General features: G+C 42.3%; 1 protein-coding gene across 14 annotated transcripts in view; it reads right to left on the bottom strand.

Annotated features, from left to right (window-relative positions):
* The window catches only part of DENND1A (DENN domain containing 1A), a 503,929-nt gene that overhangs the window by 163,557 nt on the left and 319,039 nt on the right, over nt 1–21,333 (bottom strand). For all 14 annotated transcript variants that reach the window (XM_027614760.2, XM_027614750.2, XM_035723489.1 and 11 more), the window contains one exon: nt 12,905–13,006. In XM_027614760.2, coding sequence (XP_027470561.2) covers nt 12,905–13,006 — 102 coding nt within the window. The remainder of the gene's footprint in view (nt 1–12,904; nt 13,007–21,333) is intronic.

Here is a 21,333-nt window from a genome sequence, read left to right as displayed (position 1 = left end):
GACTCACAATTAACATTTTCTAGGGCATCAATTACTGAAATGTCACTCATTATGCTAAGCCTGGTGGGTTTATTTAGTGACCCAAACTCGGTGTGTATTTGGGAGTTAATGAAGTGCGTGGTGTTTACAAAGATAAAAGCGGGATTTGTCTCAGCAACAATCCTGGGCTGAATGGATATAGATTTCCTTGCTTAGGGATGCAGCCAGGCCGGATCCATGGTGGATCACATGGATACATCCGCACAGAGTGAGATATCTCCCAACGGGATCTGGGCATCTCCACCTCCTCGAGGGAGAAAAAAACAGGAAGGGGGGGGGGGTGGGAAGTGTGTATAATAGATGTGTTTCACAGTGTCCCTGCTGTGATGAACAACTTGATCCACTTACAGTTCCAAACACATGATGCATAAAAGAGCTGACAGAAATTCAATTCTTGCAAAGAAAAGCATCTGCTCTCTAGTGGGAACGGCCAAATATTAAGCAGTTTTAAGGCAGGGCAAAGACCTAGAGCACACATCATTATCTAGATAGCCAGAGTAAAGAAATGCAGAGGATTACAAGCCGACGAACGAAAAAGTAGCCGAGATTCCAAGCATTAATTACCCGGAGTGAAATGATTCAAGTTAAATCTTTGTTACGACAAATATTAAACCCAGCTGTGTTTACGTAGCAGTTGTGAAAAAGAAGAAAAAAAGAAATCCGTGTACAGTATCTGTGAGCTCTGCCAGTTAATTGAATTCGCTGGCAGCATTTCCTCCACCACGAGCCAAACATCCTCAAAGATAAAATGTAGCTTTTAAACAGACCTGGGGAAACGGAATCAAGAAACTTCAACCAATAAAACACAACTCTTTACTGGTATAAAAGTAAAGTAAAATTCAGTAATGAAAGGAAGGAAGTCTCTTAAACATTTACTGCATTCCAAAGCTTGGAGCTGCGGTTTATTGCTGAGGTCTCTTCTGATGTCCCACGGTGCTCCTGCTCCAGCATCTTTAATGAAGTCCCATAAACTCCCATAAAATACTTGATTGTTGACAAATCATATACACACACTCAGGGCAAGGCCCCACTGGATCACGATGCTCCTTCTCTCTCTCTGCATCAAATTTACAAGTTATGGAGTGGACACTATCATGGAGAGTGGCCAACACAGAACAGAGACTTACAGACAATTACTTAAAAGCATGAGGGATGAGTGACTGGTGACAGGTAGACACCTGAAGACCTACAAACCATGAAGCCCAAAGCCAAAACATTCCAGTGTTTCAGATGAGAGGAGGAAAGATCATTTTTCCATCATAAAACTGGTAATAGTCATATTACGGAAAATTTGGAAAATAGGAGAAAAAATGCTAATGCTTAACGTTACTATCTTAATACACTACCGTTGGCAATTTGGAAGGTGTTTTAAAAATCTTTTACTTCCGGGTATCTGGCTGTTTTTCTTCCTTATTCTCATAGTGGATGTATCACTTAATATTCTGCTTTATTCACTAAATTGTATCTTTGGCATTTCCTGTGTTGCCCATAATCTTCATAACCATCATTTTTAATGACTGTAGGATACACGCCACTGAATAGCAATATGTTAGATTACCTTAATTACTCCCCTTAATTTTGGATATTAAGGTTGCTTCCAACTTCGGCTAACATAACATAAACAATGCTATTTGGTTAGGTGACTTTCTCCATTTAGAAGTATTTGCCAGAAAGAAAAAACGTTAAAGTGAAATTACTGGGTCAAAAAAGAACACTTTAATGTCCCATTACATATATCCTCGTATAAGAAAGTGTATTATAAAAGAACACCACTCAGCCTATAGAAGTAAAAAGTAAGTGGACAGTAAAGGCTTCCACATATCTGTGCATACACAAAAGCCTACAAATTCCAGGCCAACGAATATTAAAAAGGACTCTGACTGAGCCATGGGAAATCTTGTTCTCCAGTAATAAAATGTGGTATGTCCACATCACTGGAAGGCTGGAAGAGTTTGAACTCCCTTTTATCAAGCTTTTTTAAAGCCCTAGAATCTATGTACCGGCTAAGCAGCTTACACTTAATACTCATTTTTTTTATATGTATAAAGATTTTATTTATTTACTTGACAGAGAGAGACACAGCGAGACAGGGAACACAAGCAGGGGGAGTGGGAGAGGGAGAAGCAGGCTTCCCGCGGAGCAGGGAGCCCGATGCGGGGCTCGATCCCAGGACCCTGGGATCGTGACCTGAGCCGAAGGCAGACGCTTAGCCATCTGAGCCACCCAGGTGCCCCAATACTTTTTTTTTTTTAAAAGAATTTATTTATTTATTATAATAATTTTTTTTTTTTTTTTTTTTTAGGGCGAGTAGGAGCAGAGAGGGAGGGAGAGACAATCTCAAGCAGGCTCCATGCCCAGCGCGGAGCCTGATGTAGAGTTTGATCTCACGACTCTGAGATCATGATCTGAGCTGAAATCAAGAGTAGGATGCTTAATTGACTGAGCCACCCAGGTGCCCCTACACTTAATACTCTTGAAGGAACAAGAGATGTTACTTAAAATCTAGGAAAGAAATAGGTGAAGAAGAGTGCTTAAACGGCTGTGGAGGGAGGGGACATGACGTTTTTGCTCTCTGCACGCTGGTGGCCTTGAGATAAACCTGAAGTCTATAAACAGGCATGGAGATCAATAAGAGATGGACTATTCTTGCAACATTCCTCCTCCAAAATCCACAGCTGGGGGAACAATACAGTATTGTAAGAAATGTTATATCTGTAAGTCTCATGGAACCCAACAAAATACAATGGTATTAGCCTTGTCCATCTGTTTTGTTTTTTTTTTTAAGGTAGAAAAAGATAACTGAGATTAAGATTATGGAAGTTGAAACCAAACTGTCTAGGTACCTAGTAGAAAGCCAGAACCACCCTATGTCTAAAGTTACCCCTTTACCCATGTTCATAAATCACATGAAAATCAACAGTGCTAATTCTGAAAGCTACTCAATATTGGAGCCTCCTTTTTAAAATTCATTTCCAAGTCCTCTTCTTTTTAAAAATTACCTTGAGTCATAACAGATATATGACAGAATGCATACAAAACACAGTTTGAAGAGTTTTGACAAATGTATGCCACCTGTGTAACCACCACCACAATCAAGAAACAGAATGCTTCCTTCGCCCCAAAATGTTCCTTGGTGCCCCTGTCAGTCAGTCCCCGTCTTCCCCAACCCAGCGCAAGGCAACCACTGATCTGCCTTCATCCACCACAAAACAGCTTTCTCTCTTCTAGAATTTTACATAAATAAAATCATACAGTATATTCTCTTATGTCTGGCTTCTTTTGCTCAGTGCAAGATAGTTCAGATTCACCCATATTGTTGGACAGATCAATTGTTTCTTTCTATTGCTGAGGAGGATTCCTTTGTTTGTACATTCACAAGTTGAAGGACACTTGGGTTATTTCCAGTTTTTGGTGATTATGAAAAAAGCTGCTTAAAGACATTTACATATATGTATTTGTGTTCACGTAAGTTTTAATTTTCTTGGGTGAATACCCAGGAGTGAAATACTTTGTCAAAGAGTAAACATATGTTTAAGATACACATTTATAAGAAATGCAGTCATTTTATTTTGGTCATACCAGTGGGTATATGGTGGTACGCTCATTGTGTTACTAATCTGCTCCTTCAAGGGTTGTGTGCACTGGCCATTTGAATATCTTTTACTGTTAAGTGTCTCTTCAATCTTTCACTACTTTTTATTTGGACTGTCTCCTTATTATTGAGTTTAACGGTTCTTTGGATATTCTAGAAAAAAAACCCTTTTTCATATATACGTATGGAGAATATTTCAGTCCATGGCTTGCTTCTTCATTTTTTCAATGGTGCCTTTTGAAGAAGATAAGCTTTTATTTTTATGAGGTTTAACTGATCACTTTTTCTTTTATGCTGTGTGCTTTTTGTGTCTTATCTGAGAAATCTTTGCCTATCCCAAGTTCATGAAGATTTTCTTCTACTTATTTTATAGTTTTTGCTTCTGGGTTTCGGTCCATAATCCATTTTGAGCTAATATTTACATGAGGTAAAAGTCGAGATTCACTTTGTTTCTATGTGGACATCCAGTTGTTCTGGTAGCATTTGTTGAAACAAAAAAACCCTATCATTTCTCTACTTAATTACTTTGGCATATTTGTTGGAGAGCCATTGGCCATTTATGTGTGGGTCTAACTCTGAAATATTTGTTCTGTTCTATCGAACTATATATCTGTACAAGCTACATTTATTATAACTGCATAGTAAGTCTTGAAAGTAGGTAATGTAAGTCCTACAACTTTGTTCTTTTTCAACAGTGTTTTGGCTATTCCAGATCTGTCGCATATTCATATACATTTCAGAATTAGCTTGTCAAGTTGGTTTTTTTTTTTAAGCCATCTGGAATTTGGGTTGGGAATATATTGAATCTATAGATCAATTCAGGGAAAATTAACATCTTTAAAATGTTGAGTCTTCCAATCCAAAACATGGAATAGCTCTCCATTTGCTTAGGTCTTTTAAATTTTTTCTCAGAAATATTTTATAGCTTTTGGTATACAAATTTTACATATATTTTGTTAAATTTATTCCTAAATATTTTGTGTTTTGTATGCTATTTTTAGTGGCACTTTAAATTTTTCATTTTCCAACTGCTTATTACTAGTATATAGAAATATATTTGTCTTATACACTGACCTTATCCTGCATGCTTGCTAAACTCATTTATGAGACTCCTTATGATTTTCCATATACATGGGTCATGTCTGAATGAAGACAGTTTTACTTCCTCCTTTCTAATATTTAGGGTTTTTCTTTTCCTTGTCTTAGCGAACTGGTCAGAACCACCAGTCAATGCCGGACAGAAATGGGAAGAGCAGATATCCTTTTTTGGGTTCTCATTCTGAGAGGAAGAGCGTTCTATTCTTTCACCACTAAGTAAGATGTTAGCTGTAGGTTTTCTCTAGACGCTCTTGATCACAACGGGGATACCTGGTTTGTGAAGATCTCTTGATCAGGATGGGTGCTGAGTTTTTCCTAAAATAATTTGTCGGTATGTTTCGGTACTGTTTTTCTTTTTTAGTCTGTTGATATCGTAAACTAGATTGATTGATTTTCAAATATTTAGCCAATCTGTATTCATTTGGTCACCATGTACTGTTAATATTTTATTAAAGATTTTTACATCTATATTTATGAGGTATATTGGCCAGTAGTTTTATTTTCTTGTAAATTCTTGATTTGGTTTGCATGTCAGAGTAATGCTAACCTCATAAAGTAATGAGGGAAGTGTTCTTTCCCTTCTATTCCCCGCCCCCCTTTATTTTCTCAAAAAGTTAGCAAAAGATGGTATCTGTTCTTAAGTGCATGATAGAATTAATGAAACTGCCTGGACCTGGAATTTTCTCTGTGGGAGTTTTAATTACAAATTCAAGTTTACTTAATAGAAATAGTGCTATTTTTCTTACCATGTAACTTTGTGTAATTTGTATTATTTCCAAGAATATTTATTTTACCTAATTTATCAAAAATTACAGGCATCAAGTTCTTTATAATCATTCCCTTACTTGCTTTTCTTTCCTTTTTAAAAAATACCCTATTTATTTTGGAATAGTTTTAGACTTCCAGAAAAGTGGCAAAGATCCTACAGAGAGTGCCCATATACTCCACACTCTGTTTCAGTTTCACCTAGTAGGTCTTATATTATCACAGCACATTTGTCAAAACTGAGAGGCCAACGCTGGCACATTATTAACTCAATTCCAAATGTTATTGTGATTTCACCGATTTTTCCATTAATGTCCTTTTCCTATCCCAGTATCCAATCCAGAATTCCACCTTGTGTTCAGCTTGTGCCTCAGTCTTCCCTATGTTTTTTTTTTTTTTTTTTTTTTTTTTTTTAGGACCTTGACAGTTTTGAGAAGTACTCAGCCGGTATGTTATAGAACGTCCCTCAATTTGAGTTTAACTGAAGTTTTTGTCATTATTTGACTGGGTGTTTGGAAAGAATACCAGAGAGGTCATGTATCCTCATCCTATCAAGGTCACGTGATATCCACACACCATCACCGGTGATGTTAATTGCCTGAAGGAGTGTTGGACATTTGTCCACTCAAGTTACACTTTTTCCCTTTCCCTACTCCGTTTCTTGGAAGTGAGTCCCTAAGTCCTGCCCACGCGCATGTGTGTGTGTGTGTGTGTGTTGCAGGGGAGGGGTGAGCGGGATTAAGCTCCTTCTCCTAGAGAGGAGAGTATCTACAGATATTATTTGGAATTCCTCTATGAGGAAGATTTGCCTCTCGTGCCCCATCCATTCTCTTTTGGTTGGCGATTGCACTGTGTATCTTTTCCATCCTTTTACTTTTCATCTACCCGACTCTTTAAAATGAAATTCTTGTGGACAGCATACAATTGGGTCCTGATTATTTATGTAATTTATTACTCTCCTTCAATTAAAAGTATTTAGACAATATATGTTTAATGTAATAATCAATATAGTTGGGTAAATATATCATCTTGCTAACTTTTCTATTTGTTCCATCTGTGTTTGGTTCCTTTATCCTCCCCCCTCCCCCCAAATGTTTTGGACTTTTAATGTTGGCTTATTAGCTACATGTTTTTTTCCCCTTAGTGGCCCCTCTAAGAGTTACAGTATACATCTTTAACTTAATAGTCTACCTTCAAATAACGTTGTATCAGTTTACATAGAATTTAAGAATCTTTAAACAGCGTACTTCCTTTCTCCATCCCCACCCTGTCCTCTGTGCTACCGTTGCCATACATTTTACTTCTACCCATGTTACAACACACAATACATTGGTATTATTTTTACTTTAAATACTCAGTTGTCTTTTGTAGAAACTAAAAATGAGAAAAAAAGTCTGTTATATTTACCTACATACTAACTATTGCTGGCACTCGTCCCTCCCTGACTGTTCAATTTTCTCTATGTTTTCATTTTTTCTTCTAAAGAACTTCCTTTAACACTTCTTGTAGTGTCTGCTGACAATGATTTTCTCTCACTTTTTTTCTCTGAATAGGTCTTAATTTTGCCTTCATTCTTGAAGGATATTTTCATCCTATTGAAGGACATAGATTTAGAGGTTGACAAAAATTTTCCTTCATTACTTTTAAAATGTCATTCCATTATCTCCTGGCTTATGCAGCTTCTTATAATTAGTCTTCCATCATTACTTCTTTCTTTTATATAATGTGTCTTTTTTCTCCAGCTAATTTTAAGCCTTTCTATTTATCACGGGTTTTGAGTACTTATCATTTTGGGCTTTTGTGTGGTTTTGTTTGGATCTACTATGCTTGTGGTTTGTTGAGCTTCTCAGAACTCTGACTTTACAATTTTCATCAAATGTAAAAAAAAAAAAAATGCTATAATCTTTAAATAATTTTTTCTGTCTTTCCCTACCGTCTTCTCCTTCTAGGATGTTAAGTGTTTTGGTCCTCTTGATATTGTGCGATGGGTCCATGAGGTTCCATTAACCTTTTCCTGTCGTCTCCCTTTCTCGGCTTCATACTGGCTAATTTTCATTGCTATGTTTTCAAGTTCCCTGATCTTTTAAGTGTCGGTGTCTAATATCCACTTAAACCTCAGTGAAATATTCATTCCAGGTATGATACTTTCCACGTCTACATGTTCCTTTTCAGTTTTTTTATATTTTCTGTTTCTCTTCTCATTTAGTTCAGGTCTTCCTCTAAATCCACAAGCATGTTTATAATCTTTATATCTTAAGGTCTTTGTCTTCTAATTCCACCATATCTGTCATTTCCAAGCTTGTTTCTATTAACTAGTTTTTCTCTTGGTTACGGGTTATATTTTTCTAATTCTCAACGTTTCTTGTACCTTTACAATAGAATGGCAGATACTGTGAATGTTATACTGTTGGGTGTGGATTTTATTGTCTTTTTTATTTTTTAAGATTTTTTAAATTTTTTAAAGTGATTTCCAGACCCAATGTGGGGCTCAAACTCACAACCCCAGGTTTAAGAGTCACATGCTCCACTGACTGAGTCAGCCAGGCACCTCTATTTGTCTTCTTTTAAAGAGGGTTGAAGTTTATTTTGGCAGAAAGTTGAATTTCTTGCATATCAGGCTTTTTCTTTTTAAAGAAATAGTTTTGCTTAAAACTTTTATTGAAGATTAAAAACATAAAGTACACATAACATTGGTGTTCAGCTTAATGAATTCTTGCCCAATACCAGTAACTGGTATTAAACAACAACAACAACACCCCAGCATGTTGCCAGCATCCCCAAAGCCCTCACTTAAGCTCCTCAAAGCTTGCTGTTAAGCTTTGTGAGGGCAAGGCTAAAATTATCTTTACTCTTGAGCTAACTCAGAGTACTACCAAGGCATGCCCTCCTGTGGTCTCCAACAATTGCTCCGAGTGATCAACAAGATCTCCTTACTCTGGTTGGTCAGAATTTGAATGTCTCCCACACCCTACACATCGGCAGGCCTAGTCTTCAGCACATGAGTCAAGAGGCCCTGATTCCGATTTCTGGAGCTCTTTTGATGAGTGGCTTCCAGTCTGGTACTTTGACCCACAAATGTAAACCCCCTCTCCCTCAGATCTCTGACCCATCAACTCAGCAAGACTGTTGCGCTTTGCTGGGGACTCACCCCCCCCCTTGTGGCACCAGAAATGTGGTCCCGAAATGTCTCAACGCGAAAAGCCAGGGGAGATGGTAGGCCTCCCTTCACTTGTTTCCGTTCAATGTCCTGAACTGCCTGTTGTCTAACATGTGAAAACTGTTGTTTTTATATTTGTCCAGAGTTCTAGTTGCTAATGGTGGGAGGATAAAGCCAGTTCCAATTATTCCATCATGGCTAGAAGCAGAACAAAGGCCTCTTTTAATAAAATTTCCAGCATGGGTGCCATGTTTTGCAAGGTTTCATCTACCAAAATAACCCAATCCATATGTCCCTCCCACCCTTCCATCTATCTATTCAGTGGCTGCTACATCTCTGTGAAGCAAAGATGAATAAAACTTAATTACTGCCCTCAGAGAACTGACAATTTTAAAAGGTAAAGCCAGAAATGTGTAATAAATTATATTGCTGGGTGACAAGTATAATTAACACAATCAATACAAGGAGCTCTGAAGACAGAGAAAGATACAAATTACTTGGAGAGGTCAGGGAAGGTTTTTACTATTTATTTATTTACTTTTTTTTTTTTTTTTTTTTTTTTTTAAGTAGGCTCCACACCCAACCTGAGGCTGGAACTCACGACCCTGAGATTAAGAGTCACATGCTCTACTGACTCAGCCAGCCAGGTGCCCTGGGCAAGGTTTTTATAGCCTCACATTTAGAGTTAGTCTTGAAGAATGAGTAAGAGACTGACAGGTGAGATAGGACATTGGGTGGCGGGGTTGGGGGGCGGGGGGGGGGAGGGGAGAAACTGTGTATGCAAAGTTTGAAGTTATAAAATAACTTGTGAAGTTTGGAGAGCTAGTTAACAGTTCCAAATACCTATAATATAGGGTTTGGAGCTGGGAGGGGAGTGAGTTAAAGCTATGGAAAAACACAGGAGGGTCAGAACCTGAAGGAGGACCCTGAATGCCATGATCATCATCATTTGCACCCATAAATCATTACCACTAACTACCATCTATCATACACATAGGATATATGTTTTACATATATTATATACATTACATTCAATTCCCACAACAACCTATAAGGAAACGAAGGCTCAGAGAGCTCAAGAAGTTTTCACATTGATCACACAGCTAGTAGGTGAAGAAGCCAGGATTTAAACACACGTCTGTCAGATTTCAAAGCCAACAAAAGGAATTTGCCTCTAAGCTATAGGCACTGGGAAGTTCAGGGAGGATATTTTATCTTTCAAAGTTTTGTTTCGTTTAGTTTTTTAATTATATTCACTGATGGAGTGGTTTTAAGAGGGAAATACAGTTAGATTTATTTTTGGAAAGGTCGCTCTGGTGCAAGAGGAGGAAGAGCTGGATTCTGAAGACCAAGTTCGGAGGCTGCTGATAATAGCGCAGGAGAGAAATAAGAGCTTGGATTAGGTGGTGTAGGGAGAGATGGGGATTTGACAAATAGTTTAAGCAGCAGAATCTGTCAGATGCTGTCAACAGGCCGCTCTGACAAAAGGGGAAATTGTGAGGTCAACTGTGGATATGCTGATACCCTAAAAGTACCTGGACCTGTGCTGAATGCAGGGGACAGAGAAGCACAGAATGTGATTTCTTCTCTCAAGGACTTGAGAGTTCACATAGCCTTATAGAATCATACCTGTGCGTTCCACTGAAACACGAATACCTTACAGACCACATTCCCTCTCCACTACTATAGCTTTGGGGTCTTTAATGGGTCTGGAGCCCCATGCTGGAACATCACTGTAGAACATTCTCAACCCTGCCACAAACCAACTTGCAAATGAAGAGGACCTTTTCATGTAGGCTGAAGACTGTTAAGGAACCAACTGTCCTCTAACTCTGGCTGTAACTACTAACAATTTTATGAAAAACAAATGCAAGTACCTTTTATTGAACACTGACAATGTGTGAGCAGTGTCCCGAGCATTTGAAGAACATAACCATCTCATTTATTTGCTACAGCAATCCTAACTACAGGGCTCATACTCCTCCTTCCAAGATGGGAGACTGAGCTCAGAGACAAAAAAATAACTTGCTCCCATTCCTTTGGTTCCCTGAGACCACTTCACTGATCATTTAAAAAGCATCTGAGGGGGGACACCTGGGTGGCTTGGTCGGTTAAGCATCTGACTTGATTTTGGCTCAGGTCAGGATCTCAGGGTAGAGACTGAGTCCCACATCAGGCTCCGTGCTGTGTATGCAGCCTGCTTAAAATTTTCTCTCTCCCTCTTCTCTGCTCCTCCCCCACCCACTTGTGTACGATCTTGCACACACGTGCTCAGATGTGAGCTCTCTAAACAAACAAACAAACAATCTTGGAATGTGCCACCTTCAGGAAGCCTCTATTACCTGTCTCCCAAATTTTGTCATCCCCCGGGCCCTTCTGTGCCTGATTCCTATTTCCCTTGTGGCCCCTATTATGCTATATCGTGATATAGATGTAATTTACATATCTTTTCCCCCGTACTTTCCTCTTTGAAAGAAAGGACTAGATCTGCTTTATCTTTGCTGCTTAATGCCCAGCACTGGGTCAGAGCACTGCAGATGGGACCAGTCCATCCTACTACATGGTTTCTTAACCACCAGTCACTCACTCTGGGCTGTCCCAGGGCTCCTGGCCATTCCTAGGCTCACTTACCATATTCACTCAGGAGCTGCAAGGTCCATACCTCTGGCACCCATGGCTTAAAGGAAAAGCTCTTCCACTGAAAGGGAACCAGGGTGGAAACCACATATTCTTTGGACCAACAGAACTCAAACTATGGTCAGGAAGACCTAAGATCCCAAGCCCATACCATCCAGACATGAAGAGCAAACCTAACAGTGTCTGTTGCTTTCATTTTTCCTGCTTCTGCCATCTCTCTGCTGTAGAAGGGGGGCTGTATATAAGGAGAAGAGGCAGCGTGGGGTTTGGGGGTGTTGAATCTCAGCTCTGCCCCAGCCAGCCATATGACCTATGACAAGGCATGTGCTCTCTGAGGCTCTTTCCCCCCGTGAAAAGGAGAACACCTCCTCCATTGGGCTATGATGCTAACTGAATGTGATCCCTGAATGCAGCAGGCCCTAGAGAGGCAATGGGGGCCCCGTGGCTCTCAGGAGTGAGGGAGTTGGGTTCACCTCCTGGCTCCTCCTCTTTCTAGCTCGGTGAGTAAAGTGGGAATAAGGAAAATACCTTCCTCAGAGCAGTGTGAAGAGGAAACGAGAGGCCAATAATGAGCTCTTAGCACAGTGCTCAGCTCAGAGGAAGTCAGTTAATGGCAGCCATTGTTTAATTAGGCTACAAATGGAATATTTTTATATTGCACAAATGACTCCCCCAAATCTTATACTGAGTTAAGAGTGGAGGAGTTTGAAACCATGTTGCAAGCCATTCATCAACAGCAATCTCTTCCAGATAGCTAACCCCATGGGACCGACGGGACTCCTTGCAATAATGGAGCTCCCCCTCCCATGACATAAACCTAGTGACACAAACACAATTCCATGTCAGCACACGTGGCCAGGAACATCTACTCCTTTCAGTCTGGAAGCCAGAATAACTTTATAGATCTTCTAGCAGACAGAGCCGTGCAGGTCAAACCAGAAACATCAAAACCGTATTTCCCAGGGAGTCCCAAACCTCCTCATTCATATGGACAAGGGGGAGACTGGGTCTACTTCAAACAGCTGCCCATGAGGCTGCTCAAGTAGCAACATTGAGACTAGCGTGTGGCCATGTGTTAGCGTGGCAAATGCGGCAGCCAGCTGCTTTTGCTAAAGTGAGCTCGCTATCTGGCTAGACCTAAGGTAACAAAGATTTATGGGACATGGAACCATAGAGCACTGTCAGCAGATACCCTGCTACATGGAAAAACGGCTGCTTGATGATGGTCCAGGAGAGAAATGTAGACTTGAAGTGCCCCATGTCACTCACATGGAAAGCCCTTTGGTCCCCCTTCAGTGGGGTTGCCCAGGGGAAGCTGTCTGATTCTCTGGACATGGCAATGTGCTGGAGAGGGACAGCAAGACCCCCAGACTCCCCGGCTCCCACAGAAAGAGGAACTGAGGAGACCTGGGGATTGCTTCACAGCCCTCCAGATGCAAGTTATCAGAGCGATGCAAGACTAAAGAAATGAACCACCCTCCAACTTTCTCCACTGAGACAAAGGAGGCATAGACAGAAACAACCACAGCAGTCTCCTCTCCTTCCCCTTCTCTAAAATCACATCCATGCCCCTCCCCCAACTCACAGGAGTCAGACCTCAAGAGTTCATTACCCACCACATCATTTGGGAGGCTCTGGAGGTCATCAAAGGGAGTTTCCAGGGTGTTGGTGTCCACGTTGAGGATCACGACATCATCTAGGGCCATGTTTCTGACTTTCTGCAAATAAAAAATTTCCAAGAGAAAAAAATCATTGAAGCACCATGAGGCCACAGATACTTCCACTGGCCCTCTCTGGGGAAGGGGCATAAGGAAGAACAGTGACAAAGGCTTTGACAAAGGCTCATTCTGTGGCAGGCCCAACGCTAGGTGGTTCACATTTTCTGAGGCCTTTTAACTGTCACAAAAACTCTATAAGCTTTATAGTCATCCCCAAGTCCCAGGAGTGGAAAGGGTTTCACAGAGATGAAGCTGACTAAGTTAACATGCTCAGGTCACACAGCTAGGAAGAGAGATCTTTACACTCCAACATTATTTTTTTCTTATATTTTCTTTTCTTTTTTTTAAAACAGTAGAAGCTGCAGTCTAAAGCTCTGGCCCCCAGGAACTCTTGATGTACAGCTAGGCCCTTATGACACCCACATTCAACCCATCCCCTTTCATTTACCAAAAGCTACTTGCCCATCTCTCTTTTGGACCTTGTCATGCTTGGGTATGGAATATGGTGTATGGCCTAGTGTTAACATGTTAACATTTCCCTTAAACATTAAGTAGGAAGGTCACACTTTCAGTTGGGTCCCATTTTCCATAGAAACCCAGTTAGTGAGTCAAGGCTCAGAGGCTCTGGCCATCTGTCATTATTTTACTGGCTAGTGATGGAGAGGGTAAGGGAGACGTGCTTACTGGGTCCACGTGTCTGTGCCCCGGGAAGGAAGGGATAGGTAAATACAGAGAAAGGAAAAGTCCACCATCTGGGAGCAACTCTCCATAGACTGTAGAAGTATGAGATTATGTGTAGCCTTGAGTTTTTAATTTCTAATCATGCTATTCACCCACTACTGGAATCCACCTCCATTTTTCTCCTGCTCACCCACCACTCCCAATCTCATTCAACCCTCTTCTCTCAAATATCAAAGCTCATTCCCTTAGAGTCGAGAACTTCAGAACTGCTATCTTTATCCCACTTGGCCTCGGTTAATTAGAAAGACCTTCCAGTTCCCAAACTGGAATATTTGTGGGTGTGAAGGACAACATAATATGCCAGGGCAAAAGACATACAGTGGAACATATGGTCACCTTACATATATAAGGGATCAATCTATTAGCTGCCCTCTAAGGCACTGCATATGACTGTGCAGATGTGCAATGCCCAAGGACGCCCAGCCAGACAGCTGGGGCTGAAATTTGCTAAGCCGCATGCCTAGGTCAGGGGTGGTGGCGGTGGGAGGAAGGAGATGCCTTTTCCTAATTCATCCAAGAGAACTGCAGAGCCTAGTGTTGGGGCTGGACCATCTATGGCTGCTAAAGCCAGAGTCTGCTAACAACCTAGAAATGGACAATTATAATATAGAATATATAATAATATAATATAAACTAGAAGCCTACTGGTGTTTTATACTTTATCTCATTTAACTCTTACCAAACTCTTCAAAGTGCATGTTATTACCCTCATTTTATGTACCTGGAGAAAAAGGAGGCTCAGAGAAGTGAGGTAAGGGGGAGAGGTAATAGCACTGGCCGCCTCCACAGCTATGTTCCCATGGCACCACACCGTCAGCCCCCTTGTCATCGGGCACCTCAGTGAGACCTCCACAGAGCCCTTGTCACTGAGCCCCAGCACCCCTCTGCCTGCCTGCCTTCCTCTACTGGGGTGTGGGCTCATCTGTTTGGCTCACCACTGCAGGATGACCAGCCCCCAAAATGATTGGCACCTGGTAAGCACTCAGTAATACTGGTTGATGCTTATTCTCTCAAACAGCAGTCTCTAGGACAGAACATGGTACTTAAGTAAACATTTTAAGATTCCTCCCAGCAGGAGGGTGGAGCTGAACTGGTTAGAAGCCTCCTACGGTTGAAAATGGTCTCAGGTGGCAGCATCCTGGGTCCCTCCCACTGAACACACCTAGGAGCCTCAAACTCCTTTTGCTACCGAGTCTTCCAAGGCACCAGGGGCTAGCCCACAAACCTCTCAATCCACTCACCATTTCCTAAGTGTTCACTATGGGCTGAGAACCGCACAGAAGGGACAAAATCGCCTCCTTACAAGTTTATTCTGCCCTCCAAACCCCAACACTCACATTAATCGACTGCTCTGTTTACAGGGTAAAAAGCCATCAGCCAAGAGCCTTGAGAATAACACAAATCACTAGTGTTTCACAAAGCACAATCCCCACTTTTCAGATGAGAACATTAAGACTCATGGTCAACTGTCCAGGGCTCCTTTGCTGCCTCGTTTTTCAGTCCAGTAGATTAAACACCTAGCCGTGTGCTGGCAGGAAGTTACAGCCTCTACAACCACCCTCTTCACTCCTCCCACCGGTCAGAGCTCACACAGATCCTTTTGGATTTGACAACTTAGCTGGAGACAAAGTATCACCATTCCTGCCCCAGGAATGAGAAACAGGTTCAGAGAGGTGAAGCCGCTTACCCCAGGTTATGCCGCTACTATTTGGCTACTTTTTCTGTAAAACTGGTAAGATAACTGTGACCACTGTCCTTACCCCCCCCATGCACACAGTGCTAGGCACACAGGATTGATAAACAGTAGCTATGATTATTACTCTTACAATCCACAGATCGGCCCCCGCAAGTCTGAAAGCTGTAGTGCTAACTGCCTAAAGACGAAAACCTGCTGGCCCCTTCTCGGCAGCCAAGGGGCTGTCACCTCAAAAGCCGAGACACCAGAAACGGAACTGGAGAAGGGGCCGCAAGGAACTCCGTAACTCAGCAAAGGACTCCAGGCCTGGACGGTCACTGCACCCCAGAGTTGCCTATTCTGCCTCATCTGACCTTCTAAATGGCCCCAGACAGAAGGGGGCAGGGGGCTTGGCCACTGCAGAGAAGCCTCAGAGGCTGAAAGGCCCAGCAAGAGGGATGTTGATTCTGGACCAGAATCAGGCGTTGTTTCTGTATTCCCAGTGAGGCCCCAGCAGCACAGACCAGCCCTTGTGGGCTCTCCATGGCCTGGGCTGGAACAGGCTTTTGATTTCTTCCCACTCCTGGCTGGAGGGCTTGCCGGTTAAGCTGTGTGGAGTGTTTACTTTTTCAACAATGGCAGCAGGCTGAAGAAGAGGAAAAAACCTGGCCCTTTTTTCTGACTTAGCAGGCCAGGGTCCCCTTAGTAACCAAAATGCCCAAGCACCAGGCTCCAGGCAGGAGCTGGGTCGGCAGAGCTTCCTCTTATGGGACAATGCTGCCCTCCCGGCAGCAAGGCCTCTTCCAAAGGGGCTGGCGTAGACTCAAGGGCCTTCCTGAAGCTCAGTGTTCCCAAGGAGAGAATCGGAGGCCAGCTCGGCCGGATGGTGCCTTATCCCTGAAAGGCTCTAGGAAACAAGAGCAATGAAGAAAGGCTAACCGCTCTCCCCCACCTGCCCCCCACCAAACAAAAACCCAACCCCACAAAAACCTTCAAAACTGGCGGGGGGGGGGTGGCAGTGAGAAGTGCTGGTGGAGGAGGAAGCTGGCCCATGACTGGCTGCCAGCTCATTTAATCCCAACCACGGAAAGAGGAAGATAGGACCATCTCCATGGGAGGGATGAGAAAATGAGGCTTGGAGAGGTCAAAGAAAATGCCCCAAATCACACCACTAGTGAGCAGCAGAGCTGACTTCTGAACCCACTCTGACTCAAAAGCCTAACTATTTCTGAAGACATCCCAAATCCAACTGCTCGGACCTCAGAACAAGTACCCGTAGGGCATGAAGCTATAGGAACACTCCGGGGCCAGCTTTCACTGACACAAAATAACACTCGCCTTTTATATCATAAAAATCACATACGCCTGTTAAAAATAAAAAAGGGGGGGCGTCTGGGTGGCTCAGTTGTTGAGTGTCTGCCTTTGGCTCAGGTCATGGTCCCAGGGTTCTGGGATCGAGCCCTGCATCGGGCTCCCTGCTCGGTGGGGGGCGGGGGGGGGGAGGGGCTGCTTCTCCCTCTCCTACTCCCCCTGCTTGTGATCCCTCTCTCACTGTCTCTGTCAAATAAATAAAATCTAAAAAAAAAAAAGAAAAAGAAAAAAAGGGATGGACAAAAAAGTTCAAAGAAGGAAATTATAGTTACCCTCATCCGTTTGGAGATAATGTTTTGATGTCTCCTTCCATAACCCTTCACCCCGATCCCTACTTTAAAAAATATAGTTAAAACAATTCTTAATATTTCTTTCTGATTTTCTCATTATTACAACATACAAATGCTCCTTTTCATTAAAAACTTTATAAAGACCATTACTAATTGCCACAAAATGTTCCATTTCACGGAAACAAAACACAACCAACCCCCTCCTGTTGGCTGTTATTTCCAGTTTTTCAGAAATTTTTATATATAATATTGTCGCGAAACTTGTAGGCATAAAGCCTTGTGCTTTAGGATGGATTCCTAGAAGTGGAATTTACTTTCCACTTCTTAAAAAGTGTCCCTCTCAAATTCGACTTTGAGGGAGATATCTTTACTTCCAATTATTTTAAAGTCATTTTATCCACAGCTTGTGTTTCCTACTCTAAGTGAAGAAAAATCAGCAAAGACACGAGCAGATGTCAAAATAGTCCTCCAAAAACCCTACCCAATTAAAACACTTACTAGTACCGCAGCACACCGAGACAGCTCTCCGGTAGCTTGTCCCACCAACACATTCCCTCTCTTTTTAGTTACAACATATGCCAAAGCTCCTGCCAGCTGCAAACCCTCCCCCCACCAGACTCCACAGGCTTTTTCTCAGAATGAAAAAAAAAAAATACTGACATGCACACCGACTTTCCAAATGGCATTTCTTGCACAGAAAAACACACAAAAATGGCATCTTCCCATAAATATTGTTAATCAGAAATGTCTTTCTCTTCATGCTTTGTCACAGACAGACTTAGCCTGACCCCAACCTTTCAGGACAGGGAAGGAAACATGGTCATTTGGGAGGTGGTCAGTGCAGCTGAGAGGTTACGGGCTCTAATACAGGCTTCACCTAGGGATCACACCTCTACCTTGAGGGCTGCCTTAAGGTAATTCACTCACCTCCCCCTAAATCCTCCAGGTCTTCATCTATGAAATGGGGATCAAGACAGTACCCCCTCAGAGAGTTGCTGTGAGGGTTAGATAAGCAAGCGTATGTAAAGGTGTCAGCCTGATTCCCAGGACACCCTAACAGGCATTCAACAGTGGCTCTCTTGTCTGTCTGTCCCCTTTCCTTCGATAGTTCCTGAGAACTCGGCTGAGCCTGGCCAAAATCTCACTTCAGAGGGTCTCAGGTTTGCCTTTCCCTGTGCTCCCCTGAGGTCATTCCCACAACCAGAATAACACGCCAACCTAGAGTTATTTATAGAGGTATTCGATTCCTCCCCTAGTCTGTGGGCTTCTTGGGGGTAAAAAGACCTATCTCTGTACCGTCAGTTCCTATCCCAACACCTGGCCCACGGTAGGCAATTCCTGAATGAATGAGTGAATCAATGAATGAGAGGCAGCAGAGCTGAGAAGTGAAGAGCACAGGATCCGGAAGCCAGTCTGTGAGTTCTAACACTCACCAGCTGTGCAAACTTGGGCATTTCACTCCATCTCTGTGCCCCAGTGTTGTCCTCTATACACTGGGGATGACAACAGTCCCTCCTTCACAGGCTTGTGATGAGGATTAAATGGGTTAACATTTTAAAAGTAGTACAGTGGTGCCTGGCACATGAGAAGCTCAAGATAAGTGAGCTTTATTTTGTTAAATTAAAAAGAACAATCCTTTGAGGGTGGTGGGAATATTCTATATATTGTGGTGGTGGTGGTTTCATGAATGTATGAAACTATCACAATTCATTAAATTGTATGCTTTAAATGGATGGTTTGTACATAAACTGTATCCCAATGAAGTTGATAAACACATTAGTACTATGTCCAGAACATGGAATAAAATCATAATAGATGGTAAAAAAATTAACAACGCATGAATGGTGAATGGATGCTACATGAGAAGGTGATTTGTCCCTGGTACATTCGATTTGCAACTGAGTTTGGCTCCCTGCTTCTTTCCTTTCTTTTATCTGGCCCAGGATTTTTTTTTTTTAACTTTGCTTTTCTGTTCATGCCTTCTTAGGATAAATATAAAAATCCAATGCCCCTAGAGATGCCCCTGATACACTTCCCTACACAAAAGTGGAGTCTATTTGAGAATCACTCTACCTTTGGTATTTCCCCTGTAAAACAGGACTTTATTGAGCCTTACTTTCTAAAACTGGTCGTATGAAAACAATGGATTTCCTCCCCTAACATAGAAAATAGGGACACTAGTTCAAACCACACCAATACCACCCCCCATGGGAGTGATCCTGCCTGTCTAGGGAGGGGACTGGGCAGCTAGTGACAAAATGTAGGACTCAGAGCCAGCCTATAAGATGAAGAGCAAGGGTTTGCACTGGCAGTGTAATCTAGGGGATTCAAACAGCAGTCAGAAGCATGTGATGCTCCCCTGGCTGAGGAGGCTGGGAGCTAGATGGGGAGGAAAGCTGAAAGCTGGTCCTAGACCTTGAGGAGCAGAGGCCCAGCTCCACATTGACTTCCTCAGCTGAGCATTCGGCTCCCTATCTAGGATAGGGGTCAGTGAGGCAGCGTGCATGGAGTAAATGGGCCAGCATGCAGTACATCTTTTCTCTTGTCCTTCCAGAAGGACCATCATCAGGGCAGAGCTGGGGCATATTTGTCTCTCCCTCTCCAGTGCCCGGCACAGTGCCTGACATGGGGCAGATTCTTATTAACTGGAGAATGAATGGAATATTGTGGCTGGCTCCACTCTGCTGGGAGGGAGGCCTGGAAGCAGATGTCAATGTAAGCCCAAATGGACAACGGAAGCCCAAAGTAAGCAAAATAGAGTTTGCTCAAGGCAGTGTAATGGGAATAAGAATAATGATGGCAATGATAATAATCATGTGAAATTATCATGATTAATTAGTGTAGAATTAATTCACAGTTGACACAAAAAGTAAGATAGGAGTTAACACAGTGGTTAAAACTGTGAGCTCTGGAATGAGACAGCCAGATTCAAGCCTTGCTTCTGTGACTGTGTAACCTCCAGCAAGCTCTTTACTTCTGAGCCTCAGTTTTCTTATCTATAAAATGGGGATAATACTACCTACTGCACAGCTGTGTTGTGAGGGTTAAGTGATAGAATGTGTGAAAAGAATTTAACACAGTACCTGATTGCAGTAAGTGAGCAATAAAGGGAAGTGAGTTTCTATCCTTGCAACTTGAAAGCTATGCCATTAAAATGGATTGCAGTTCCAAGACTTTAAGAATTTAAACTGATTTTCAGGCCAAAGGTAGAAGCTGTTATGACTCCACTGATGATTTCGTGCTATTAAAACTGAAACCACCACCAATCTAGTGTTCTTTTCCCAGCTATGTCTCAGGGATAGAAGTACATTCTCTGGAGCCAGACTGCCGAAGTCTGAATTCCCAACTCTGCCAGTTACAAATGTGCTGCCTTGTGCAAACCCTTTAACGCCCCCATGCCTGTTTCCTCATCCGTTCGATGACATTAAAATAGTACTGACCTCCGGGATAATGGTTATCTTTAGGTCAGAGGGTGAATGACTACAAGCGGACACAAGAGGGGCTTCTGGGGGACTGTTAATATTTTTGTTTCTTGATCTGGTGGTGGTCACATGGATGACTAATCTTGCTGTGCACTTGAGATGAGTGCACTTTGCCCTAGAAATCTCATACTTCAACAGTAGGTATACAAACAGTAAAGACATGGACTTCACTGGATTGTTATGGTGATTAAATGAGTTAAAATATGTATAAGTACTTAGGACAACGTTTGCTATATAATAAACACTGGGTATTTATTACTGTTATTATGAAAAACAATGTAAGTAATTATTTTGATAAAAAGGATTCACTCGGGAATGTATTTCACTGTTAGAGAATCTACCTGCATGGGGTACATGTTATTTCTTCAATCTGTCCTGTTGCCTCTCCAGTAAAGATCAAAACAGCAACATTATCTGGGCACCTTCTGAGAGACGCTTGTAGTCCTGTGTCAGCTAGGTTTGGGGGAGCAGCAGGACCAAGTAGAAGAAACGTGAGTCAGATGGACTGGGCTTTGGGTTTCATCTTCTTTCATTCTTACTCATAGGACCCAGGGCAAGTTATTTAAATCTAGTTGAACCTCAGTTTCCTCGTCTATATAATGGGGCCATCGCCACTTACTACACAGTGTTGTGAAAAGATTACGTAATGAAAAAAAAAATAGAAATATTTACTTGGCACCTACGTGGCCATGTTCCCTCCCATCTGCCCAGGGCACTGGCCTTGACCACAGGCAGGCCTTCTCCCTGCTGGAGTGACCCCTGAGGCCT

The sequence above is a fragment of the Zalophus californianus genome, chromosome 13 (assembly GCF_009762305.2).
Source record: "Zalophus californianus isolate mZalCal1 chromosome 13, mZalCal1.pri.v2, whole genome shotgun sequence".
NCBI classification, from domain to species: domain Eukaryota; kingdom Metazoa; phylum Chordata; class Mammalia; order Carnivora; family Otariidae; genus Zalophus; species Zalophus californianus.
This window is presented reverse-complemented; position numbering and strand designations above follow the sequence as displayed.